At 41.2% G+C, this 23,853-nt stretch overlaps 1 protein-coding gene across 2 annotated transcripts in view; it reads left to right on the top strand.

The window, feature by feature from the left end:
- Positions 1–23,853, top strand: part of JAK1 (Janus kinase 1) — a 123,712-nt gene that overhangs the window by 56,382 nt on the left and 43,477 nt on the right. For both annotated transcript variants that reach the window (XM_019731635.2, XM_074334860.1), the window contains exons 2-4: positions 16,555–16,636; positions 18,360–18,558; positions 22,195–22,318. In XM_019731635.2, the coding sequence (XP_019587194.1) occupies positions 16,631–16,636; positions 18,360–18,558; positions 22,195–22,318 (329 nt within the window). In that variant the 5' untranslated portion in view covers positions 16,555–16,630. The remainder of the gene's footprint in view (positions 1–16,554; positions 16,637–18,359; positions 18,559–22,194; positions 22,319–23,853) is intronic.

Raw genomic sequence — 23,853 nt, 5'->3', positions numbered from 1 at the left:
AAGTAGTGATGTTGAGCACCTTTTCATGTACCTGTTGTCTTCTTTGCAAAAATGTCTATTCCATTTTTTGATCAGATTGTTTTGCTATTGAGCTGTATGAGTTCTTTATATATTTTGGATATTAACCCCTAATCAGATATATTAATTGCAAATATTCTTTCCATTCAGTAGATTTCTTTCCATTTTGTTGATGTTTCCTTTGCTGTGCAGAGCTTTTTAGTTTGATAGAATCTCGCTTGTTTGTTTTTGCTGTTGTTACCTTTGCTTTTGGTGTCAAATCCAATAAATCGTTTAGACTGATGTCAGGGAGCTTACTGCCTGTTTTTTTGTTTTTGTTTTTTAGGAGTTTTATGGTTTTAAATCTTATGTTGAAGTTTTTTGTTTTAATTTTTTATTGGGGAATATTGTGGGAACAGTGTTTCTCCAGGGCCCATCAGCTCCAACTCATTGTCCTTCAATCTAGTTGTGGAGGGCACAACTCAGCTCCAACTCCAGTCGCTGTATTCAATCTTAGTTGCAGGGGACACAGCCCACCATCCCATGTGGGAATTGAACCAGAAACCTTGTTGTTTGGTGCTCATGCTCTAACCAACTGAGCCATCTGGCCACCCCTTATGTTAAAGTTTTTAATCTATTTTGAGTTGATTTTTGTGTATGATGTAAGATAGTGATCCAGTTTCACTCTTTTGCATTTGTCTGTACTATTTTCCTAACACCATTTATTGAAGCCCATTTTATAAAGGAATTGAGGCTCAGAGATTTAGAAACATAGCTAAGGTGACATAGCCTCCTGAGTGAAAAGTCAGAATTAGGATCCAGGTGTGAAATTAAAAATTCTGTGCATTTAACCATTAGGCTTCCTGCTCTTCCACTTAATCCTCATATCTTTCATTACCCCATTCATATTAGAAGCTCACCTTTAACAGGTTCAGAGGCTGTACACATTTCCAGAAGGAATTGCCATGTTTCCCCAAAAATAAGACCTAGCTGACCATCAGCTCTAATGCGTTTTTTTGGAGCAAAAATGTAATGTAAGACCCGGTACTAATATTATATTATATTATATTATATTATATTATATTATATTATATTATATTATATTATATTATATTATTATATTATCATGATTATCAAGGTTATCATGATTAAATGAGAAAACTGTGGTCAAGCGTACACCCCTGATAATACTATTTTCGCTTTCTGTGGTGATTTTTTAAGATCAAGGAGTATCTTGACCTTTACTATTTTATTTCTCAAAATGATTTTTAAAATGGAAGTGCTATTGTACAATGTAATATTATTCAGCCATAAAATGGAATAAAATAATAATACATGCTACAACATGGATGAACCTTGAAAACATTATGTTAGGTGAAATAAGCCAGACACAAAAGGCTATACACTGTATGATTCTATTTATATGAAATGTCCAGAATGGGCAAATTGATTCATGATTGCCAGAGGCTGTGGTAGGGGAGAATGGAGAGTGACCACTAATGGGCGTGGGATTTCTTTTGAAAGTGATGAAAATGTTGCAGAATTAAATAGTGGTGATAGTTGTACAACTTGATGAATATACAAAAAGCCTGTAAACTGTACACTTAAAAAATGTAAAAAATGTAAATGTTTCGCTGAACAATATAATTGTAAGTAAGAGAATATTTTAAAGCTGTGTCTATAATTTTGGCTCAGTTTATCTTTGATTGTTTTGTAACAAAGTAGCTCCATAGCTACTATGAACTTGGGTTTTTTTCACTTGCTGGCCTAAGTTAATTGATTTCACATATTAGACTTTCTTTATCATTTCACATGACTCCCAGCACACTGAGAAAGGGCTGGGTGTGTTGTTTCTTATTAGAAAGAAGAATAAGCTGTTTGGCTTCATGGGTACCATGGTGGTGGCAGATATAAAGATACAAAGTTAAATCGTTTTTCACAGTTCAGTTAGGCGTATGTTATAAAACAATTTCTTAAATGCAAGCTGGTATATAACGTTCACATGGATTAAATGAGTACTTCTGGACGGAAGTGGGAATGGTCAGGGAGGGCATCGTGGACAAAGGAATGTTTAAGCATTTGTTCCTTCCACAAGCATTTATTGAGTATCTATTGTTGATGTAAGCCATGTTGGATCTGCCGGCAGTTTCTGGGTGTGGGCTGGGATCGTCTCTTGTGGAGCCAAAGAATGGACACGCGGACCCAGGAGAGGCAAAGAGTTTTAAAAAGAGGATAGTTTATTGAAAGCAAAGGGTCAGAGCTCCTGAGAGGGAGGGGTTCCCAAATGGGGGTGCCCAGTGACTGAGGCAAAAGTTCTTTTATACCTTCCCTTGCCTGCTTGGGGAAGGGGGCTGGAGCCTTCTAATGGAATTCATCTATCAGGTTTGTCCTGTTTGCCCATCCTGAAGGGATTAATGAAATAACCCATTCCTATTTATCAGATCTGCTCCTTTGTCCTGCCAGAAGGGATTTGAGATTATTTATTAACCTTAAAGCGTATTCTCATGTCTCTGTTCTAGAGTGAAGGAGACATTTCAGGGCCTGGAGTTTCAGGATATGGCTGCCTTTTTGTTTATTCCACCAGGGACCTTCCTGCCTACTTAACGACATGCTAACTAACCTGTCTCACTGTCCCCTAGGCACTGTTGTTTGGTGTTGTGTAGAGCCAGGTAACAGCCACAGTCTCTGCCCACCCTCCCTGGGGTGTATGTGGCACAAAGGCAGTGGAGAAAACACAACTCTGACAGTTAACAGAGCGGGATTGTAAGTGCTGCTGTAAAGGTAGGCAGAGGGAAGCCTGGATGGAGATGATTTGTGAGCTATGAAGCGAAGGATGAGTGGGGACGGCAGAGGCTTAGAGGAAGAAGGTGTGCTGGGTTACAGCATCTGCAAATAACTCAGTACATTTGGATTCCAGGGTACAAATCGTAATAAGCCACGGTAGCTTAGATCACAAGTAGCCTTGAAAGCCATCTTTCCTAAGAGAGTGGGAAATAAAAGAGTTGAAGAGAACGCATAAGATTTTCAGATTTGCAGGTTAGAAATATGGAGGCTGGGATAGAGGCAGATGAAAAGGAAGGCAGGAACTTTTCAGGAGACTGTGGCCCTAATTTTCTAGAGGAATCCTGGGATGATGGAGAGAAGTGGATGGAGACGAAGGAGTTGGAATGATGGTGGCTTACTCACCAGTGGGTGTGGAAGCAGTTTTTGCCTCCCAGGTCCTCTCCCCACTACACCATGGTCTCTTGCATCTCCATCTGACCCCAGCCTACCTCTCAGCCTGGTCTCCTGCTTTTCTGCATGAATATGTTAAGCCTTCTGCTTAACTGTCCCCAGAATAGGCTCGCTGATTCTTCTGCCTGCTGCCTTTGGTCACATCTTGATCTTCACCTGGAATGGTGCTCGCCTCTCCTCTTTACCTGTCAAGATCTCTGATTTATGAAGCCTTTGGGATTATTCTGAGCTAGAACAATCCTTTTCTCCTTTGAAGTCATAGCACTTAATATCTCTATCATTCATTAGCAAATAATTACATTTTGCTTTGTCACATCTCTTAATTGCCTTGGGTCATTAGTAACTCTAGAACTGTTTTAAAATTACAGCAGGCAGTGATGTATTGACATGATGGCTTAAATAGTGGACTAGGAATCCTCTCTTCTGAATTGTAGTGTCAGCCCTAACTCCCTGCGTAACCCGGAGGAATTACTTTTGTCCTGATTAGAGTAGTAAGGCACAGTTGTTGTAGAACACTTGGAAAATCTTAAAAAGCATGTAAAATGAAGTAATCACTAATCCCACAAACACCTGATATAAATCTCTGTTAACATAGGTTATTTTTCTTGTCGTTTCCTCCCCATCTTGCATGATCTTTCTCTCTCTAGGATCATGCATGTGGCCATCCATGCTCATAGGATCATCCTCTCCATGCTATTTCCTAACCTGCTTTTTTCATTAATGTATTTTGGGGTTGCTGAATCCAAACAAGAATTTTTAAGTCCAAACTGACATGCGGGGCCAAACTGTCCTTAAGGAAAGTTGCACCAAAAAACTGAATAGAGATTATCTCTGGGGAGTAGGGAGGGGAACTTTTGCTTTTCAATGAGATTTTTCTATTTTGTTGAATGTGTATTTTTATTATCATGAGTCTAACGTTTTAGTTTGAAGATGACAGTAATTTATACGTTGACCTAATCCAGGCTTGTATCTACGTTTAAAAACAACTATACCACCTTTACTGATTAGAGAGATTTAAAAAATGACATCCTGTTATTTTAATTTGACTGTTATTCAGATTTGACCTTCTTACCATGACCATTTGACTTTTTTTTTTTCTTTAGTTTCCATTTCCTTTGCCTCCTGATGACATGGATTTGAGTCCCAGTTAATAAATACGTGTGACCATCCACGAGTCGCTGTGGTACCTCTAGGTCTTAGTTTGCTTAAGAGTAAAATAAGAGGAATGATTAAAATTGTGAGGATTAATGGAGCTCACATATTAAAAGTGCTTTGTAAGCTGTAAAAAGTATACAATTGTATTTATTGATTTTGTGTATTGATTTTGTATTGATTTTGATTAGTTAATGGTTATGAACAGTTAAGCCTACATTGCTTTTTTGCTTTCATTTGTAGGAAGGCTAAGAATGCAGAGGTTCCTTTATTAATATTTATTTTGGTGCAATGTGCGATCTGTGAGATTTGGCATTAGAGGACCTAGTTTGTGCTGCATTTCTGCTACTTATTAGCTATGTGCACAGATGTAGTGTACTAGACAAATACAGTTATTTTGACCAAGACCAGAAACATTCAGGGAACACCTGTCTGGACACACATCAGAGAGCTCCGTGAACTGATAAAACTTTTATTCAAGCTGCTGGAAACTATTTAAGTGGATGATAGTACAAAGGAATTTGTTTATGCAAATTATACTAACTAGAATCTTCCCCTATTTCCACCCCTCACAGTTTTGTGAAGTGAAAATTGGTCAAAAGTATGATTCCAAGGCCTGAGAAGGTCTGATATGGTCTATTGAATCATTTGATAATTCAGAAATTTCCATTCAATGTGATTTTTATGAATTCCTGCCATATTTAGATCCTTGGAAACATGGGTGGTACCTTCTGTCTGTCAATTATCCAGAGCACTGAATTCTGGATAATAGGAAACGGCCGCATAAACAACTCTACTGAGTAATAGATGACCTCCTGGCCTCTGACTTCTGACTGTGTTCCCTTTTATCCAAGGACAAGATGTTACAACAAGACCCTTGGGAGAGTGACTCCCAAGGATAGCCCTGAGACGGCAGACCTCCCTCAGACTGTCCTTGTGGAGGAGGGTGACTCACCACCAGCAGCATGTTGGTTCCCCCAGCACTGTTAGTGAATGCCCAGCCAGGCTCTTTAGCCGTGAAGACAGAAGCTTTGGGAAAGTTTTTTCTGACTCATTCACAGTGTACTTCGCAGAAGAAAACTTCTAGCTTCTCATTTCATTTCATTTTTTTAAAAGAAAGACGTTTCGTCTTTGTGTGAGTGTCTTTATGGTTGGGTCGGGTTAGAGTATGGAGTCCCCCAATAAATATTCAAATTAGCTCTTACTGGTAGCTATGGGGCTATTTGCTCAGTTAACCTTTACAGTCCTGGGATGGTCACACTGCAGGGGAGAGGGTGGGGAATCTCAATGTACAGTGCCTATATGTCCATCAAGAACTGGTTAATTCTTTTAAATACTTAAAACGAAGGACACTGATTTTTCCACAGTTGAATTTCGAGTGTCCCTACACCTTTCCCCACCGTCTCCTTGTCTGAGAGCCCCCCCAATCCCCCCCCCCCACTGGTACACATTCACATACAGGGGGACTTGCTTGTTTCTGAAGAATTCATATGGGTCTGGGGATTTGCGTTCTCCTTGAGGGTTGTCTCCTGAAAGGAAAGTCCAGATTCCTTAGGTGTGGGTAGGGTTTCCAGGTGGGAATTCCACCCGTTCTCAGGAAGTTTTTTCGCTTTCCCGTTCCCAAATCCCAAGATATAAACTGTTTTCTGTTCTCCACGATGAATCGTTTCCACAAAGTGACGGCCGATACTACCAACCACCTGGGTTCAAGGAGCTGATTTCCCTGATTTCCCGACCAACTTTTCTCGGGATTCGGGAAAGGAAAAGCAAAACAAATCCCGAGAACGGGTGGGAATTCCCGCCTGGAAACCCTAGCGATAAATAAGAAAAATGTCTAAGAGATGAATTGTGAGTAGTACGTTTATTTCCCATTGTGGGTATTACTGGGTTCAAGTTGCCAATTTTCCCACCAACTTTTCTCAGGATTCGGGAACGGGAAAGCGAAAAAAATTACTGAGAATGGGCGGGAATTCCCTAGGTGTGGGCATTTGTGGCCTGCTGTAAACTAGCCTCGGCTTTCTCCCCTATTTCTTTCTGTGCTCCACAAACTTTCTGTGTTTTACACTCCCCCTTTCTTTCTTTTGCTCTTCTTCACATTTCCTTTATTTGGAATGTTTGCCTCAGTCAGCTGCTATTCTCACCCTATTTGTATCTTCCCCATCCCTAAATTCCCAGTTCAAATCCAGCCTCCTCCATAATGGTCATGCTATTACATGCCCACTGTCAGCCATGTGTTCTACTATACCTATGGTTTTTTTCTCGTAGAGTTTAAAACAATTCTGTCAAATAATTACTATTATTGTTGTTTGTGACTGAGAAAAAAACCACAGAAAATTTAAAAAGTGAGTTGAACTCAGCTACTAAGTCCTCAGTGGCAGGACCAGTCCTGTGGCTCAGGTATTCTCAACCCCAACGTTTAACCCACCCCCTGGTTTCCCCTGAGTTCTTCTGATTGGACTGGCTGCACCAGCCCCCACGTCTCACTGTCTCTGAGCGTGCTCTGTTGTCTTGGTTGGTCATGCAGACCTTGTCACATGCTTGGGTGGCTAACTCTTCTTTGGCGATACATCGTTTCTTACTTTCTTCCCACCAAGCCGTGATGAGTTTTTGTTTGTTTATTTTATGTTATGAATGATGTTCAGGAGCAAGTGAATGTGCATATTTTTCTGTTTAGTTAACATCCTACTCATTAACATCCTATCATAATATTTAGCTCCACAGTAATCTTAGCAAATCCTCCTCCTCTTTTTCTCCAATTTTATTACCTTGAAAGGAAAAACAAAAGAACCATCATGGTTGGAGTCTGTAACTGCCCCCCACATCTCCACAAAAGAACCAACAGGAAAATTAAATGGAATGAATGAAGACCAAGCATTGCCCCTAAATAGTGTGGTGCCATGAGGTGGAATGCCAGCTTGGCTAAGTTCAAGTGTCACCTGATAGACAAAGGCTATTTGATAAAAGAATTATGGCTGTAGTCATGTTCGGAACCTGCTTGGGACTTTACTTCAAGGGTACAAAAAAGTGTCTCATTGAGGTTCTGCCTTCTTTGTGCAGAGTATAAAGTGAGCATTTATCTTGATCAAGGATAGCTGTATCTGATCACGTTTTTCAGTTTATTGGTAGATAAATATAAGTGAAGTTGCTACAAAAGACTCCTGCTTGATGTCATCTATTATCTAAACCTCCAAGACTTGGAAAGCTGCCCCCTCCCCAGAAATTCCCATCGATGGCCATACAATGAACTTTTCTCTCCATTCACAGTGGTTATTTCCGTGAAATACATTGAAAATATTGTACAGATGTGCAGTAAACAGAATGGATTTTTAATTCGTTAGGTTCCCACAAAGCATCACTAGGAGATGGGATCGTACAGTTAGAAACTGGAGACTATGGGAATAAATCATGGGTAAGAATAGTGGGTATTAGCAGAATTTAAAACATGGATCTTCCATGCCTTGCGGGCATAGTCTCTACATTTTCTCTATCTGGCACCATTATATGGATTTAGGAGGTAACCAACGCAATAGCTTTCTGGAAGGAGAAACTGTATTGAAACTGGACTGTGAGTGTGGCATCGTACAGTGGATCTCAGTGCAGCTGTTTGTGCTGCAGCATCATGGGTTACACACTGTGGAAAACGAGGAATGACCTTCTGGCAATCAAAGGCATTCCAGATGAAATCCATTTCACTTTTATATTCAGCTGGAGATAGTATGCACATTGGCTATAAACAGTGACTATAAGTCAGTTTTATTACGGTAATTCTGTTGCATCCTTCAAACTAGTGTTTTTCAGACTGTCATTTGTTATTCATTAGTGGACTGTGAAATCTATTTTGTGGCTCTTGTTTTGCCTTTTAAAAATGTATTATTAAATAGAAGAAAATAGTATAGAAGAAAAATATCAGTGAATTGCACATAGTAAGGATATCTTTCTGTGAAACTCATTTTTTTTTGTCACACACACACGCACACACACACACACACACACACACACATATATTTCTTTCTGTGGGTCACGGTCAGAAAGGTTTGAAAAGCTGCTGTAAAGCATGGCTGTCAGCACGGGTTCCTAAGGTACCATATAGTGAAGCGCAGCCCTTCCTGGATTCTCCGCGGATGCTGGAGACAACTGAGACAGAAGGGGGAGGAGAGTGAGCGGCAGCTCCGGGCTCTGGAGAAGCAGTGTCAGCCTGGTGATCAAGTCTGCTGCCTCGATGAAGACCAAGTTCATTACTCGTGAGATATGGTTCACTGAAGAGCTCTGGCTGCAGTTTAAAATCCGAGACCTTGTCAGCAGGCGATTTCAAAGTTAAACATAAAAACAGATTATAGTTTCTTGGTTGAGGTGAGGTATGGGGGACCATGTACTGAAACGTTTTGCTTGAGATTTCCTCTTGTTTTTCTCCCCCAGCTTCACTTACATTTTGAGGCAATAGCTGAGTTCCTTTGGGGTTAGACTGGAGCGGACTTTGCCGTGTGCGGGGATTGTCCAGCATCTGATCCCCTTCATTTCTAGAGTGATTTTCCGTTCTTGATACGGAAGTTGAAGGAGGTACAGACCCATGACTGGGGCTGAACTAGGGTGAACTCTGTCTAGGACTTTGAATCTGGAGGGAATGGGACAAATACATAGGGGTGGCTTGGGATCACGCCTGGAAGCTGCACAGTTAGGAGTTCAGTTGTAGTGACGGCTGGTGACGGTGGCCATGCTAGAATGTGTCCTTATCAGACTGATCCTGTGTTCTGATATCTTCCCCTTTTTTATCCCAAGGGAAGGAGAGCTAATTTCTCTTGTTTGCACCCAAGAACCCTGAGTGGTTAAAGAATTATGAGGAACATTTTAGATGGAAGAGAGAGCTTAGTACATAACAGAGAGAGGGAGTAGGTGAATATGCAGTAGACACACGAATAAGTTAGTGAAAGTCAACAAAGAGTGGAGGGATTCGGGGTTGTTTCCTACGGTAGTATTCCTTTAAATTAAGGTACCTACCTTCAGGATTTTTCAGAGGCATATCAGCAAGAGGGTCTGTGTCTTTGTGTTATGATATTTTGGAAATACAAATTAACGAAAAAGCAGCTTTGTTTAAGGTGCAGCATAATATGGTTTCAAACATTTGTAAGATAGGGTTTATTTTTGTTTCTATTCCTTTTAGCCTAAAAGTTTTTAAAAGCCTTGAGTATACTCACAGAAAACTGATTTCCTAATGAACGGTGAGCTTTTTGAGTGCGAGCCAGCCAAAATCTTAGAGTAACAGATTTAGAAAAAGCTTGAATCTTCACCACAGCCCTGTAAAGTAGATGGTTTTATTAATCCCATTTTACAGAGGAAACAGAAACTCAGAGAGGATGAAAAACTTGCTAAGGTCACACAGATGCTCAAGCTGGGATCTGAACCCAGGTTAGGGAGACCCCAGGCCTGGGCTTCTAACGGCTTCTGGTCTGTAAGGAACCTGAGAGGTCAGGTAAATACTTGTTTAGCACACAGGCTTTGAACTCAGAGAGCTTAGAGGCTTGCTCAAGACCAAGCAGGTCCTGGCAGAACTGGGCCGGGCCCCAGGCCCCTTTCTGATGGGTAGTCGCTCACTGCCTGTCGGACCAGAAGCTGGTGCATAGACATTACTGTCCTCAAGTGGACCCTCCCTCACCTTTCCACGCTGCCTGCCTCTTTCCTGTATGGTCCCTCCTGGTATGCTTATTCCTTCCTACACATCCATCCTCATTGTTTTCCTTTCTCCCGGCCCTTTTCCAGAGCAGCTGCACCCTTCCCTTCAGCCTTTGGAAATCTTCTCTGTTCCGCAAAGCTGGGAACGGAGTCCACTCCTCATCACTTCACAGCCCTCTCTTCATTCCTGTAGTTCTTACTGCCTGTCTCTCTGCATCCCTTCCACATCCGCTTTCTTGAGGGTCCCGTGTATGTGTTTACCCTGCCAGCTGATAATCGACTGTCAGGTTTTGGGGGGCTCAGATTTAATTGTGGTGCTACTTTAGATTCTCCCAGAGCCCTGTGCCTTGCCTAAGGAAGTGTGGCAAACTGAAAGGGCAGTGAAGCTAGAGGTGGAGAAATGTGTTTGAGCCTGGTCTCGCCACTCACTGGCCATTGGACTGTGGGAAAGTCTGAAGCCGAATCTTCTCATCTGTGAAAGGGGCTGTGAGACTTGAATGTGGTTATAGATGTGAAAGCCCTTTTTTTAAAGCTACAAAGTACCACACAATGCAAGGTTTTATTGTGATGGTACAAGTGCTTAGTAAGTATTTTAGGAATGAATGATTGGAAAGCACGTAAGGTGAAGACAAACCACTCCCCCCCCACCCCGTCTGGTGTGTCCACTTCTGCTACCATATTTTTGACCTTTCTATTCTGTGTTGTTTAGTAACCTTGTAGTTGTATTAGTGGTAAACAAAGGAAACAGGAAAGAAAAAGAAAGAATAGAAAAGCAACTTGATACGACGCGGCTTTTAGGGAAATAGTTATTGACTTTAATTAAAGCAAAGTACTATATTTGCTTTGATCAGAAACCATCTCTCAGGGAAAGCAGGCTCGTTGGGAGCAAGGCAGAGCCCCGAGCCATTGAGTTGGCATTGATTGTTTGATCATCCTAGAAGTTTATTGTAAATGAAGCAGCACTTACGGTTCTGGGGTATTCCTGGAATCGCTGCTATAGTTATAAGTGAGTTATTCTGTGTGGCAGGAGTGGCATATAGAAAAGCCATAATTCTGACTCACTGACGGGAAAAAATAGCAGATTTTGTATTTATATTATGTAGTCCTTTTGGCTGGACTCCATCAGCTTTGCAGTGTCTTGTGATGCTTTCATCAGATCACTGAACTCCGGGTGTCGGCAAAGCAGGGGCCATTGGGAGCGACAGACGCAAATCACTTCCAGGACTCCTGTGGGCATGAAGCCTCTGGTGATGAAACTGACAGGGAAGCAGAGACACTTGCCCTGCCTTGGTGTGTGTGTTAGGTTTCAGTGAGGTTCCATGTCCACGGGGCGTGGGCCTGTGCCAGGGGCCACAGAACTTTCCTCCCTACATCTGCAGTAGTGGTACCAGAGCAGTGCATTAGTTGTGAGTTGGAACGCAGGCCAGTCTGGGGCATCGTGATGATTTTTTTAAATGATGGTTCTTTCGATCTCTGGAGGGAATGGCATTGGAATGAGATCAGTCTCCTACTTGGATGTCAGACTATCAAAAGCACAAAATACCAGAGAGACATGGTGTTGATGATGGGGGGGGGCATCTTAAAGCAGCTTTTTCCCTTCTTGAGAGGAGAAAAGACCATGATCCTTGGAATCGGGAGTCACGTGTTTGACTTCTGGCATTCCCACTGATTGGCCTAAAACCTCTCCTGCTTTTTGTGCCGATTAAGTGCATGTGCCTAGCTCCACACACGAGATATATATGGTGGAGTTTCCTCTCCTTGACTGGAACTGTATTCCATCAAACTGTAATCAGTTTAACAGAAATTATGGCCCAAATCTGAATGCTGTAAGCATTGCCTGTTAAACTCTGTTAGGCACTTTGTATGCATTAACTAACTCACTTAACTCTTAACAGCTCTGTGAGATAATACGCTATTTTTATTCCTCCACTTACAGCTGAGAACATTGAGGTTTAGGGATGTTAAGTCAATTACCTAAGAGTACAATAGCTAGTAGGTAGGGGAGGCAGAATCAACCCCCAGTCAGGATGACGCCAGCTCATGCTCTTAACTGCTCTGCTGTGTCATCTGAGGTCTGTGAAGGGGGACTTTGATTTGTGACCAGGCTTTTTGCTCAGAATCCCTATTTATTCTTTTGTTCTTCTAAGGAAGTCCACTTTAGTTTTTTGCCATGTAGCCTGCATTATATTGCTTTAGCACATAACACATTTCTGAACACTTTCACATCTGCAACCTCATTTGAAAAGGGCATTGTAGGACCTTGATGAAGACTTTCATCCTTACACCAACCCTTTAGACAGGATGTTTCCTCTCACGTTAATGGATGGGGAAACTGAGGGTCAGAGAATAAAATGACTTGCTCAAGGTCACACTTGCTAATTACATATCTAGTCATTAAGAACCCACCCACCCTGGATTACGGTGACTTTTCCATTGCATGTGTTGCTTAGTTTGTCACCTTCATCTTTCATTTAACAACTGCTTAACTACTTATTAATCACCTAATACGTGCTGCCGATAAAGCACTAAACAAAAGAGACAAAAACCCCTGCCCTCTTGGAGATCGTATTCTTGCTTTAGGTTTCCTCACCAACCGTAAGACTGGTGACTCCTGAAATAGTTTTTTAAGGTTTAAGATTTTTAGTCTTAAAATTTCTTAAGGTAGTAAGCAGGTGATTTCAGAACAGTTTCTTTTTAAAATTTTTTATTGGGGAATATTGGGGAACAGTGTGTTTCTCCAGGGCCCATCAGATCCAAGTCATTGTCCTTCAGTCTAGTTGTGGAGGGCGCAGCTCAGCTCCAAGTCCATTTGCTGTTTTCAATCTTTAGTTGCAAGGGGCGTAGCCCACCATCCCATGCAGGAATCGAACCAGCAACCCTGTAGTTAGGAGCTCATGCTCAAACCAACTGGGACCATTTGGCCACCCCAGAATAGAACATTTTCTAATTAAATTTTTTTCAGTTTTTGGGGGATTCAAACCTTAATTCATCAACATTTTATTTGTATTTTCTACTTCAGAAATCAGTGATGGTTTCTTTAGTAAAACCAGTCAGATATCCAAAGTATTTTATTTTGATTCTTGTCTTTGAATTTAACCATCATCCAACCTGTTTTTATCATATAAATCTGGCAGTGGTCTTTGGCCAAAAGCAGTCATATTCTGATGATTACATTTATGAATATTCATATGCTCTATTTTTATGTTTCTTTTCTGCACTATTCAAAATTTAATTGTATGTTCTTCCTTATACAGATAACCTGTGTTTCAAAAGGTGTCCTTGAAAATTTAAGCGGGTTTCAGTATCTTCAGACATAGATTTTTGGCATTTTGCATCTTAGAAAATAGTTGTGATATCCCATCTATTGCAGTTAGTCCTTATTCAGGCTCACAGAATTGTGTTTTGTTTCTGTTACTTTTCCCTCGTTCAGAAAGCATCAGATAAACATGTCTTTTTCCTAAGACTTTTATAAACTGAAAACAAAAAATTGAGACTATACAAAATTTCTCTGATTTTTCTTTTTTCATGTAAAAGTAGTATCTACAGGATTGAGCCACAAAAGTAATCCTCTGTCATGGAAAGAAACACATTTTCTTTCAAATTCTTGAAAATTTATAAGTAAATCAGGGTGGAAGAATTCACTGTTATCATCAGAAAGCTTTGGATGACTCACTTTTATCCTTCCCATTTTCTGAGTTTCATTGTATTCACTTGAGTTGGCAATGGAACCCAGTGAATTATGTTATTTTTGAAGGGTCTTGTGTGATTCCTACTAGTCAGTTTTGCTAGCGTTAAAAATTTTCTTTTTTTATCTTGTAGCAAGAAACTTGATTTCTTGGAATTATCCGAATTGCGTATACACTGATCTTGCTCTTTTCCTACCTGTTCTAAAAATAAGTAGCTAGAGCATATCATATGGTTCATTTGGAAAGAAATGTCATTTGCGGGAAGCCATTACACAAATGCTGTCGCACTCAGAACCACTTGTCATCCTGCATGAGGACAAGTAGTTGTCATTACATATAAATTGGATCAGCAGCCGTAGTTTTAAGTACCTAGGTTGGTACCCGGCATGTCTTGTAAGCGCTGTGTGGGTGTTTTAAAACTTTTATCATTAGAATGTCAGTTTTGTGAGAGCAGAGATTTTGTTGTTATTGAATCAGCATATAAAAACATTATAGTACGTGCACATTGTCTAGAAATTCTGTAGCTGATCTTGTTTTCTCAGAGTTTAATCGCTAGGCGAAGAATCACAAATCGATACCATTTTATTCTATCCAGTAATAGTGGAGGTCAGTTTGGAAATTAGGGACAATGTGATTTCAATATAATGTTGGAAAATGAATAATGGAAAAAAAACAAACTCTCCTTGACTACAGGTTTTCATAGACTCCTAGTTCTAGCAGAACTTTAGTGATTTTAGTCTGATCCTCAAATCTTACACAGGGCCCAGAGCAACCCCACTTCTCCTAAATTCAAGTAACACGTGAGCTGAAGGTGCCTATTAAAATGCTTTGTGTGTTCTAAAAAGGTTTATGCTGTAGCTCTTCTTAAAGAGCCTGGGCCTGGTGGAACTTACAGATCTTTTCCTGCTAGAAAAGGTTCCTGAGTATATGTCCCTTTCTTGGTTTGGGACTGGCTTCTTAACGCTCTAAAGCATGGAGCTGATCTGGTCAATTTTCCTTCATCCCTGGCAATAGACTATAATAGCATGCAGCAGGAAACCTGGGCTAGAAAGGTCCCAGAAATGCTGTTGGCCAGTACTGCTGGTAAATTGGCTAGTACTATTCTGTGCCCAGGTAGAAAGAGGAATAGTGGAGGGATTTGCCCATTTATGCAGTTGGAGAGCCCAGACTGGCTCTTTCCATAGGCAGGGCCTTTGCCCTTGGTGATCCTTTACCCAGACTGCGCTCTCTACCTCCCCAGATACCCATTCCATCTCAGGCCAGTGTTATTCCCCCTTGAGCCCCATGCCGGATCACATTCCTCTTAGTCTGTGTGCTCTCCTTTTTCCTTCAGGGCATTTACAAGTCTGTATCATGACCTGTTTCTGTGCGTTTTTGTTTGATTCCATTGGTCCTATACACTGTGAAGGACCACATCACTCTTGTTCTTCATCGTGGCCTCCTGCTGTAGCTCAGTTTTTGGCACATAGAACTCAAAAGGACTTGTTGAATAAATTTCCTGAATGTGACATTTGAAACCTTGCTTTTCAGCCAATAGGCATTATTAGCATGTAGTTAATTTCAGAGTGCTGTTTTGCGGCAGGGCAGGGTATCTATTCACATCATTAAAACAATCGATTATATTACATTTTTAAAAGCGGAAAGTATGACAACTTGTTCTTTGAATCTTGTTAAAATTGTCCATGTCAAAATAGCGAAGTCAAAGTTGTCACATCAAAATTCATACTCGTATTCCCAGGTTGGCCCCTGTCGTTACTTTTGCTTAAGTCTCATCCACAGCAGAAAGCCTTTGCAAATCAGCCCTTCCCAGTGTTAGTCACTGCAGTTAGCAAGAGTGCAGATGATGACATCGTGACACACTCACTCCATTGCTTTTAGATTGCTTTTGTGTTTTCATTTGTGCCGTCTCCCACATGGATGGCAAGGTCCTGTGGGAATGCCGGCCTTGCAGCCTCAGAGGTGACCCACCCCATGTCCTTCTCTCCAGTCCACCTGCGCTTCTGCCATATGATGCCCGGGACAGCGCTCTTCCTGACAAAATGCGTTGAACGACTGACAGAAAACAGAGGCAGAAATCTGTATTGATTTGGAAACCACTTTCAAATCACTAAGGGTGATTGCTCCTTATCTGCAAAAATAATTTGGTTCTACTGTTAAAAAGAATTTGTGAGAAACACGAAGAAAAGTTGGAAACAATACAGAGGGTGTGTGTGTGTGTGTGTGTGTAGTAGTAGGCTTTGAGATGGGTTGGGAGTTGGGAGGGGGCTTTATATGCTACGTGTTCAAGTAACAATGGCTTAGAAAATATTTGGTGAGCTGATAGCATTTTTTGTCAGATTTATTCCCAGGCCCTCCCCCTTTCACTACCCCATTATGTTGTTTCACCGTTAAAATGAGGCCAAGGACAGACCGAGTTGGGAGGAGGGAAATTCTAAAGGAAATGGAACTAGGAAATACAAGTGCACATCTTTGGATGTCCTACACTATTGTTCACAGCCTCAGGAGAGAGGTTGTTGACGGAAAAGGTGCAGAGTCTTCACTTAACACTGGACAGGGTTCTCTACGCCAGGAAGCAAAAGTCCCTGGCTTCCTCTCTTGCAGCAATGAAGGGAATATCTTCTTTGCTGTTTACACCCTAAGATGCCTCTCTGTCCTCAGTGTCCTCAACAATGTTGTTGTTGTTTTTTTCCCCCTTCTTCCTCTCAGATGCTTTTTCCTGCCTGCTTATGGTTTGGGCTGCTTCCTTAATGAAAGTGTCCTTTTCTTTTCCAATGCAATTACCTCTGCAGCTGATTTATTTACTTATCTTTGTCCTTAGCTCAGCTCTGAACGGGCTTTGGAAAGTAGAGAAGAAAATCCAGTCTGCTTTTGGGGGACATTGGACAGCAGAATAAATGCAGGTATGTACATCTACTTATTAAAAAAGACAAAAAGGAAAATAGGTTTTAAAAAGAATAATGGAACCGATCTTGAACTTGTAGGGCTACCTGTATTATATCCTTTAGTTTTCAAACATCAGTATTTTAATTTTTGTTCATCCTAAATGCTGAGTGTGCTGCTTTAAAATAAATCCTGGTGCAAAAGTGTAGGGAGTACAAAGAAAAGGTTAAAGTTCCTTTGTAATCCTCGCAGGTATGCACCATTGTTAACAATTTATTGTATGTTTTTCCCAATTATATGTATGTATAGCCGAAAGGATCATAATAGACATATTATGCTTTTTTAAAACTTTGTAGTATGTCATATACATCTTTCAGTAGCTGTATGAACTTCAACTTTTTAACAGCTGCATACTATTCCTTTATAATTCTATTCCTTATTTTGTTTAGTGAGTCCTCTCTTGTTGGACGTTGTTGGTTACATTTTTTTTTTCCCCATTTCAAACGGTGTAGCATCTTGTACCTATATAATTACATATACTTGCCTGATCATCTCCTTAGGGTAAAGGATATGACACTGTCTTTGAATTCTTTTCCTGCCATGTCTATATAGATTCTCAAGGGCAAAAGTTTATCTTGGATTATGAAGCAGACTTTAGCTACTCTGTTTTCCATCTTTATTTTTCATTATGGGGTGCATTGGGGGAAGATGGCAGCTTTGTGGGATTTTGAAGCATGAAGTGAGAGGTTAGGAGTGATTGAAGCTGAGCCGCGTGAGGCTAGCTGGCCAGGTGATTGATGGAGGGCCTCTACCAAGAGTTTGAGGTTGGTCTGTAGATAAATGGGGAGCCTTTGGAGGACCTGATTGGTGTTATGGAGACATTACTTTGGGGGCTCAATGAAGGTTGGCTTGGCAGGCACGAGGAGGGGGATGTTAGTTTGTAGGACTTTCCCTTGTTCCCCTTTCCTTCTTTGCCCAAGACTAAGTTGCTGAGCTGGGCTCTTTGATCCTAGTTGCCCTTCGAGTTGAGGGAGCTCACGACTGACTTACTTGCAAGCTTGTCACCAGAGGGTTCTGACCTCTTCAGAGCAAGGCTTCCTGCCCTCGTTCTGCTGCCACAGTGTGCTGCTCATCCTCTTGCCTGCCCGTGGGGTGACGGGGTCCTGGCTGCATTAAGTAATTTTCATGAACCTTCCATGCGGCTTATGAACATGAATTGCTAGTCCTTTTGTGTGTGCTGTGTCTGAGCCAGCCCTGGGCTGGGCTCTGGGGGCATGAAGATCAATAACATGGTTACTGCCTTCACTGAGCTTGCAGTTTAGTGGGAGATAGACCCAAAATTAAAAGACGGTGATTCGTGCCACAGGTCTGTTCAAAAGTTAAATGATTCCAATAGAGGTAGCAGCAGTATTTGTAACATTAACATCAATCGTTCCAGAGTGAGCCACATTTTTCAACTATAGCTCGTGTGCAAATAGAGAAAATAAATTTAAGCCATGTCTAAAACTATTCTAACTTTTGAGACTATGGCCTGACCACAACTAATTAATTAGAACACATAATTGATTGTTTTCCACAGTTTCGCCTCTCGTAAGCTCTGATGCATTTGATTTTCAGGGAGGAACAGAGCAGGGAGGGGTACTTGCCCAATAGCACATATTTCTGCTTGCTTCCCTTCATAGCAGTCTTTTACCACTGGACCTTCTAGCCCATGGAATGACTTCAGTCTCGTTTTCCTTACAGTATCTAAACATAAAAGAGGACTGCAATGCTATGGCTTTCTGTGCTAAAATGCGGAGCTCCAAGAAGACCGAGGTGAATCTGGAGGCCCCCGAGCCAGGGGTGGAAGTGCTCTTCTACCTACCGGATAGGGAGCCCCTCCGACTGAGCGGTGGGGAGTACACGGCCGAGGAGCTTTGCATCAGGGCGGCGCAAGCGTGCTGTGAGTACTGGCATGGCCCCGGGGCCCGGACCGGGTGGGCTTGGGTGGCACAGCATCCCAGAAGCACAACCCAGTGTCTCTGCCCGAGTGGAAAGAGGTGTGGGCTCTGGAGTCTGGGGTTGCATCTGCCTCTTCCGTTTACTTGCGTTTGATCTTAGGCCAGTGATTTGAATTCCTGGAGTTTCACTGTTCACTTTCTGCATTGCCAAGTGGCTTATTCCCGCTCTGTCACTAAGGAGCTGTGGGATACCAAGGAATGATGCTTGCCTTCTGTGGAGGCTACATTGGAGTAATGTCAGCACTAAATGAGCACAATACCTACCACAACGTTATAAGCTCGATAAGCGGCAGCTCTCAATAGCATAATAATTGTTCAAAACTTCTTCTGAAAAGTATGATCCAGTCCTGCTGCTGCTGTGACCTGCCTCCTCCCCCCCAGCCCCCACCCACCCACGTGATGCTGAGTTAAAGTGAGAAATTGAGTGTTGCTTTGTGGCTTGGTCAGAATGCCAAGTTGTGAAAAGGACAGTGAGGCTGTGAATAGCACAATCCTTTTTTTTTTTTTTTAAATGAAGCTTGTCTTATTCAAGTTAGCCTATTGCCCTCAGAAGGTGTAAACCAAACTGACTAACAAAATGAAGTCCCTTTCATGATCCTCTAAACTTGGGGTCACTGGCTGTTTTTGCCTACCTACTTTTAAATGACAAATAAGTTAAATTATGGAAACTTACAGATCTAATTCACTTAGATCCTAGTGACAGTAGTACAACTCTGTAAACATACTAAGATTCATTGACTTGTGCCCTTAAAATGGGTAGACTTTATGGTATGTAAATTACTTCTCAGTAAAGCTGTTTTTTAAAAAATCCACTTATTTTAGGATGAAGTAACTACCGTGCTTTCCCCGAAAACAAGACCTAGCCAGACGACAATCAGCTTTAATGCGTCTTTTGGAGCAAAAATTAATATAAGACCTGGTCTTATTTTACTGTAATATAAGACCGGGTCTTATAATATGATATGATACAATATGATACAATACAATATAATGTAATACAAGACCGGGTCTTATATTAATTTTTGCTCCAAAAGACGCATTAGAGCTGATTGTCGTCTGGCTAGGTCTTATTTTCGGGGGGGAAGGGTAGTTATGATGGCAGACAGTCTGATCCATGTTTTATTTATATCATCTGTGGCCCTCAGAACAACTCTGTGGGGATAGTATGGTTATTTCAAGAATCATCTACCTTGTTTATAAAACAGCTCGTCTAGAAAAACCCATTTTCTTTCTGATGTATATCTTTCTGCCTAAAATGCTTTAAATACCAGAGTTCCAATAAAAGAGGAGAGATTGGTGCTATAGGGAAGAGTATAGGAGACCCTTACTAACTAAACATAACACTATATAAAATTGGCTGAGCTATAGATTATTAGGGGGAAATGAATTAATAGCCTAAACGTATTTTGAATAGATAGCAAAGCTTTAAAAATAATTTTTAACTAGCAAAACAACTAGACGTAAATTGGTGCTTCTGAAGTATTTTTTAAGGGCATTGTGTTTTGTTTTGTTTTTTCCTCTTTTCCCTTGAGATTTAGTTTATGGTGTTTGTTGTCTTAGCCAGGCTTCTTGCCATCAGCAGGTATAAATGTTAGCAAGGTTCATTTGTGAAGAATTGTTGGGCTGCGGTTATTGAGAGACCAAGGAAGTGCTGCTAAAGGAGGTGAGAGGAGTGAGCTTGTGAGTCCAGAGACAGCTGCAGCCACTGTATCTCACACGACTCTGGGTTCGGGGTCAGTCAGTTTGGGGCGTCAGTTTCCAAGCCCCGTCCGTAGACAACGAGTGGTCTCTTCTGTAACCGACTCAGATGAACGTTGTAAAAATTTATTAATTTTAAAAACACCTGAATATGGGATGCCATATTTTCGTGGCTCTATTATTATAGTAAGTGATATTTTGGGTTAATATTGTTCTCTTCCCTGTATTTCACTATTATACGGCAAAAATTATTTTTTTTAGCTCTCATCATTTCACTTCCTCCGTAGCTCTACCTTGGTTTGAATCCCAGCTCTGCATTTTATTAAGTTAGTGCAAAAATAATTGCGGTTTTTACAATTTTTAACCTTTTAAACCACAATTACTTTTGCACCAACCTAACACTCACTGAATAACCTTGAATCAGACTAAATCTCAGGAGGCTGCAGTTTGTTCATTTGTAAAGTGGCAAAAATAATACTTACCTCATTAGGTGTTAGGAGGATTTAAAGGTAATATTATAAATAAATTATAATTATAAATAATCATAAATAAATTATGCTTCAAATGTGTATGCCAGTGCACATTCAAATACGAATACACATAAAGAAAAGCTAGGTTTCCTGGCTAGTCCACAAAAACCAATTTATGAATGAAAAACTATAACATACCTGAAACATAGTCCTAATATTACTGGATCCACAAGCCGTTTGCCATTGCTCCCCCGAGATAATGCTGTTTGAAGTTCAGCTCTATCTTCTGGAGGAGTGTGACTTCTGCAGGGGTAGCTCCCAATTACCTTGAAAGGCAGGCATTGAGGCATCAAGGTGTTTGTAACTTCTTAACTCAGCATGTTCATTGGAGAGAGTCCCTGCCTAGGTAGGCACGCTGGTCGAGAGGCCCTGCCAATGTGCGTCTCACTTCAGATGTCTGATTTGGGAAACAGGTACCAGTTATCTCATATTCTCATGTGTCTTTTGCTTAACTTCACTGTATCCTCGTTGGAGGCCTGAGCACACATGAAAGTCTCAGTTGGTATTGATTATTTGCAGTCATTTTCCTCCCTTTCCCTACCTGCTTTTAGATTACAGAGCGGTGTAATTTTAGTCATGGGCTCAGAAGAAATAAGTGAAAAGGTGCTTTCCTGGCTTCATAATCTCCCTATCTTTTCAATCATTCTTGTATCAACGGAGGCAGTTGGTGGGGCCGGGGAGTGAGGGAGCTTCTTGGACCATCTTTGTTAAGCATATAGCTTCTTGTTAGTTGGCTACTAGTAAAAGTACTTATGATAACTAACTCTACAGAGTATCTAAGAGGTATATTTATTATTAATGGTACTAGATTTCAATCACTGACAAAAATCACTTTGGTTATTTATTCTAACACACAATTTCTTGCACTTACTAGCAGGGACTTTGTGTGTTTAATCACAGTGTATTAGAGTTGTTTAAACATGTTCTGTAGGAGACAGATTGGGAATTTGTCAAACTCCAAAATGTTTCTGACTCTGATTAGCAAGGTGAACATCAGGTGGCATCCAGGAACCTCTCAGATGGCCTTTTTTTAAAAGCAGGATTTGGTAAGACTCTGTCATAGACATAGTAGTGAGAAATATCATGAGGCATTTATTTTTAAATGTCGTGAATCTGGTTTGCCAGGAGCTACAGTACACACTCCTGAGGACCCCTAGTTCTTAATTATTATGATTAAAACTGCCCGACTGAGCACGGTTGGAAGTCCTGTTTGCCCTAAGAGGATACGAATATGAGCTAGATTCTTTCGGGAGGAGACAATTTCTTAACTTTGCATATGTCACGTGTGGGCAACAGATGGCCAAATGTACCTATCTTCACCTTTCTCATATGTTCGTTACTTTTCCCCAGGTATCTCTCCTCTGTGTCACAACCTCTTTGCCCTGTACGATGAGAACACCAAGCTCTGGTATGCTCCGAATCACACCATCACTGTTGACGACAAGACATCGGTCCGGCTCCACTACCGGATGAGGTACGGGTGCCTGCCTGGCTTCCCCCTGCAGGGACGGGCGATAGTTAGCCTGCAGCCCTGACTCACTTACCAGAAGGATGGTAGTCATTTTTGTAATTTGTAAGTTTTGTATCTGCTTGGTTTGAGGAAGGACTTCTTCAGTATTTGGAATACAATTCAAGATGAATTTGATCACCGTCTTCCTCCACGTTATAGAAAAGAACTCGTTATGATGCAGAGGGTATTTTGAATAGAATTACTATCCTATAGCAGAGTGTTTCAAACAGTGGTGAGTCATGGTTATGAATTGAATTTAGTGAGTTGGGACCAGATTTAAAAAAAAGAAACAGGCAAGAATATATAATATCAGCATACATACATATCCTAAGAATACTGTTTTTGAAAACTTTTGTTTAAGAGCTACAATACATATGTATGTACTAGTTCATCATGTAATAAAATATATTTCTTACTGAAAGTTGCAGCTAAAGAGCTTGAGAAACACTGCCTGAAGTGATACCTTAGAAATTCTAGGTTGGTCTTGCTCTCCGGGTGGATGTTTTGATCCACTTCCTAAGGGATTTTGTCTAGGGCAGCTGTAACTTCTCTTCTGATGAGTACTTTCCTTTTCTCCCATATTGTAGACTTGTTAAATGTCACAGAGTCTCCCAAGGTGGCATAGACAGTCAACACTTCATAGCTGTAGTCTCTTGAGTTTATAAGCTGATTTGTTCTGTACTTAGAATTGAAAGTGTGTTTGTTAGATACTAATGAAGCACAAGTGAACACATGTATTTAACAAAGGCGCTTATAAATAGGGGAACACTTTTTAACTTACATGGACACGATGAAATCAGTAGGCTAGCTCAGGGGCTGATGGAATGCAGGGAGAGACATGCTGGGAAAGCCCTTGAGGGGACCTCAGGGGCTCTCCACCTGTCGTAGCTGCTATTTCCTTTGGGAAGTCAGTAGAGTTGTTACCATTCCAGAAGAGCCTGGAAGTTTTTCTCAGCAGAAGCTGAACCAGATCTGCTCTTTGATAACCATCTTGGGACTATTTTTCTTTTCTCTGTACTCACCCAAGGTCTCACCTTAATGGCAGAAGTGTGTGCCCTGTGAGATTTCACGCCCCAGACTTAGGGAAACATTCACTCCACCCAGCTGAGCCTTCTGACTAAATTTGGATTTGTTTTTCAAAATAATCTTGCTTTCTGTGGCCTGGGGGTTGACTGTGTGATCCAGCATTGAAACGTGTATTTGCACCTCCCACTCTAGCATTGGGGGTACATGTCACGGAGTTCTAGTTCTTTCCCTCTAGGTTTCTCCACTTGGCTGGGAATCTAGAATGGCAGAATATGGGAGTTGGCAGAGACCCAAGTTTACCTAATTCAATTCTTTCCATTTTTTAGGGGGAAACTGATACCCAAAAAAGAGAAGTGTGTTTCCCAGAGTCACATACCTAGTGAGTCGTCTTATTAGCACAGAACGCTCTGAGGCATTGCTTTTTGTTGGTCAAGTAAATCCCTCACTATTAAAAGCTGTCTTTGCCTGCTCGC

The sequence above is a fragment of the Rhinolophus sinicus genome, linkage group LG06, assembly GCF_036562045.2.
Source record: "Rhinolophus sinicus isolate RSC01 linkage group LG06, ASM3656204v1, whole genome shotgun sequence".
In the NCBI taxonomy this organism is placed as follows: Eukaryota; Metazoa; Chordata; class Mammalia; order Chiroptera; family Rhinolophidae; genus Rhinolophus; species Rhinolophus sinicus.
The sequence above is the reverse complement of the archived record's forward strand: the minus strand, read 5'-3'. Positions and strand labels throughout refer to the sequence as shown.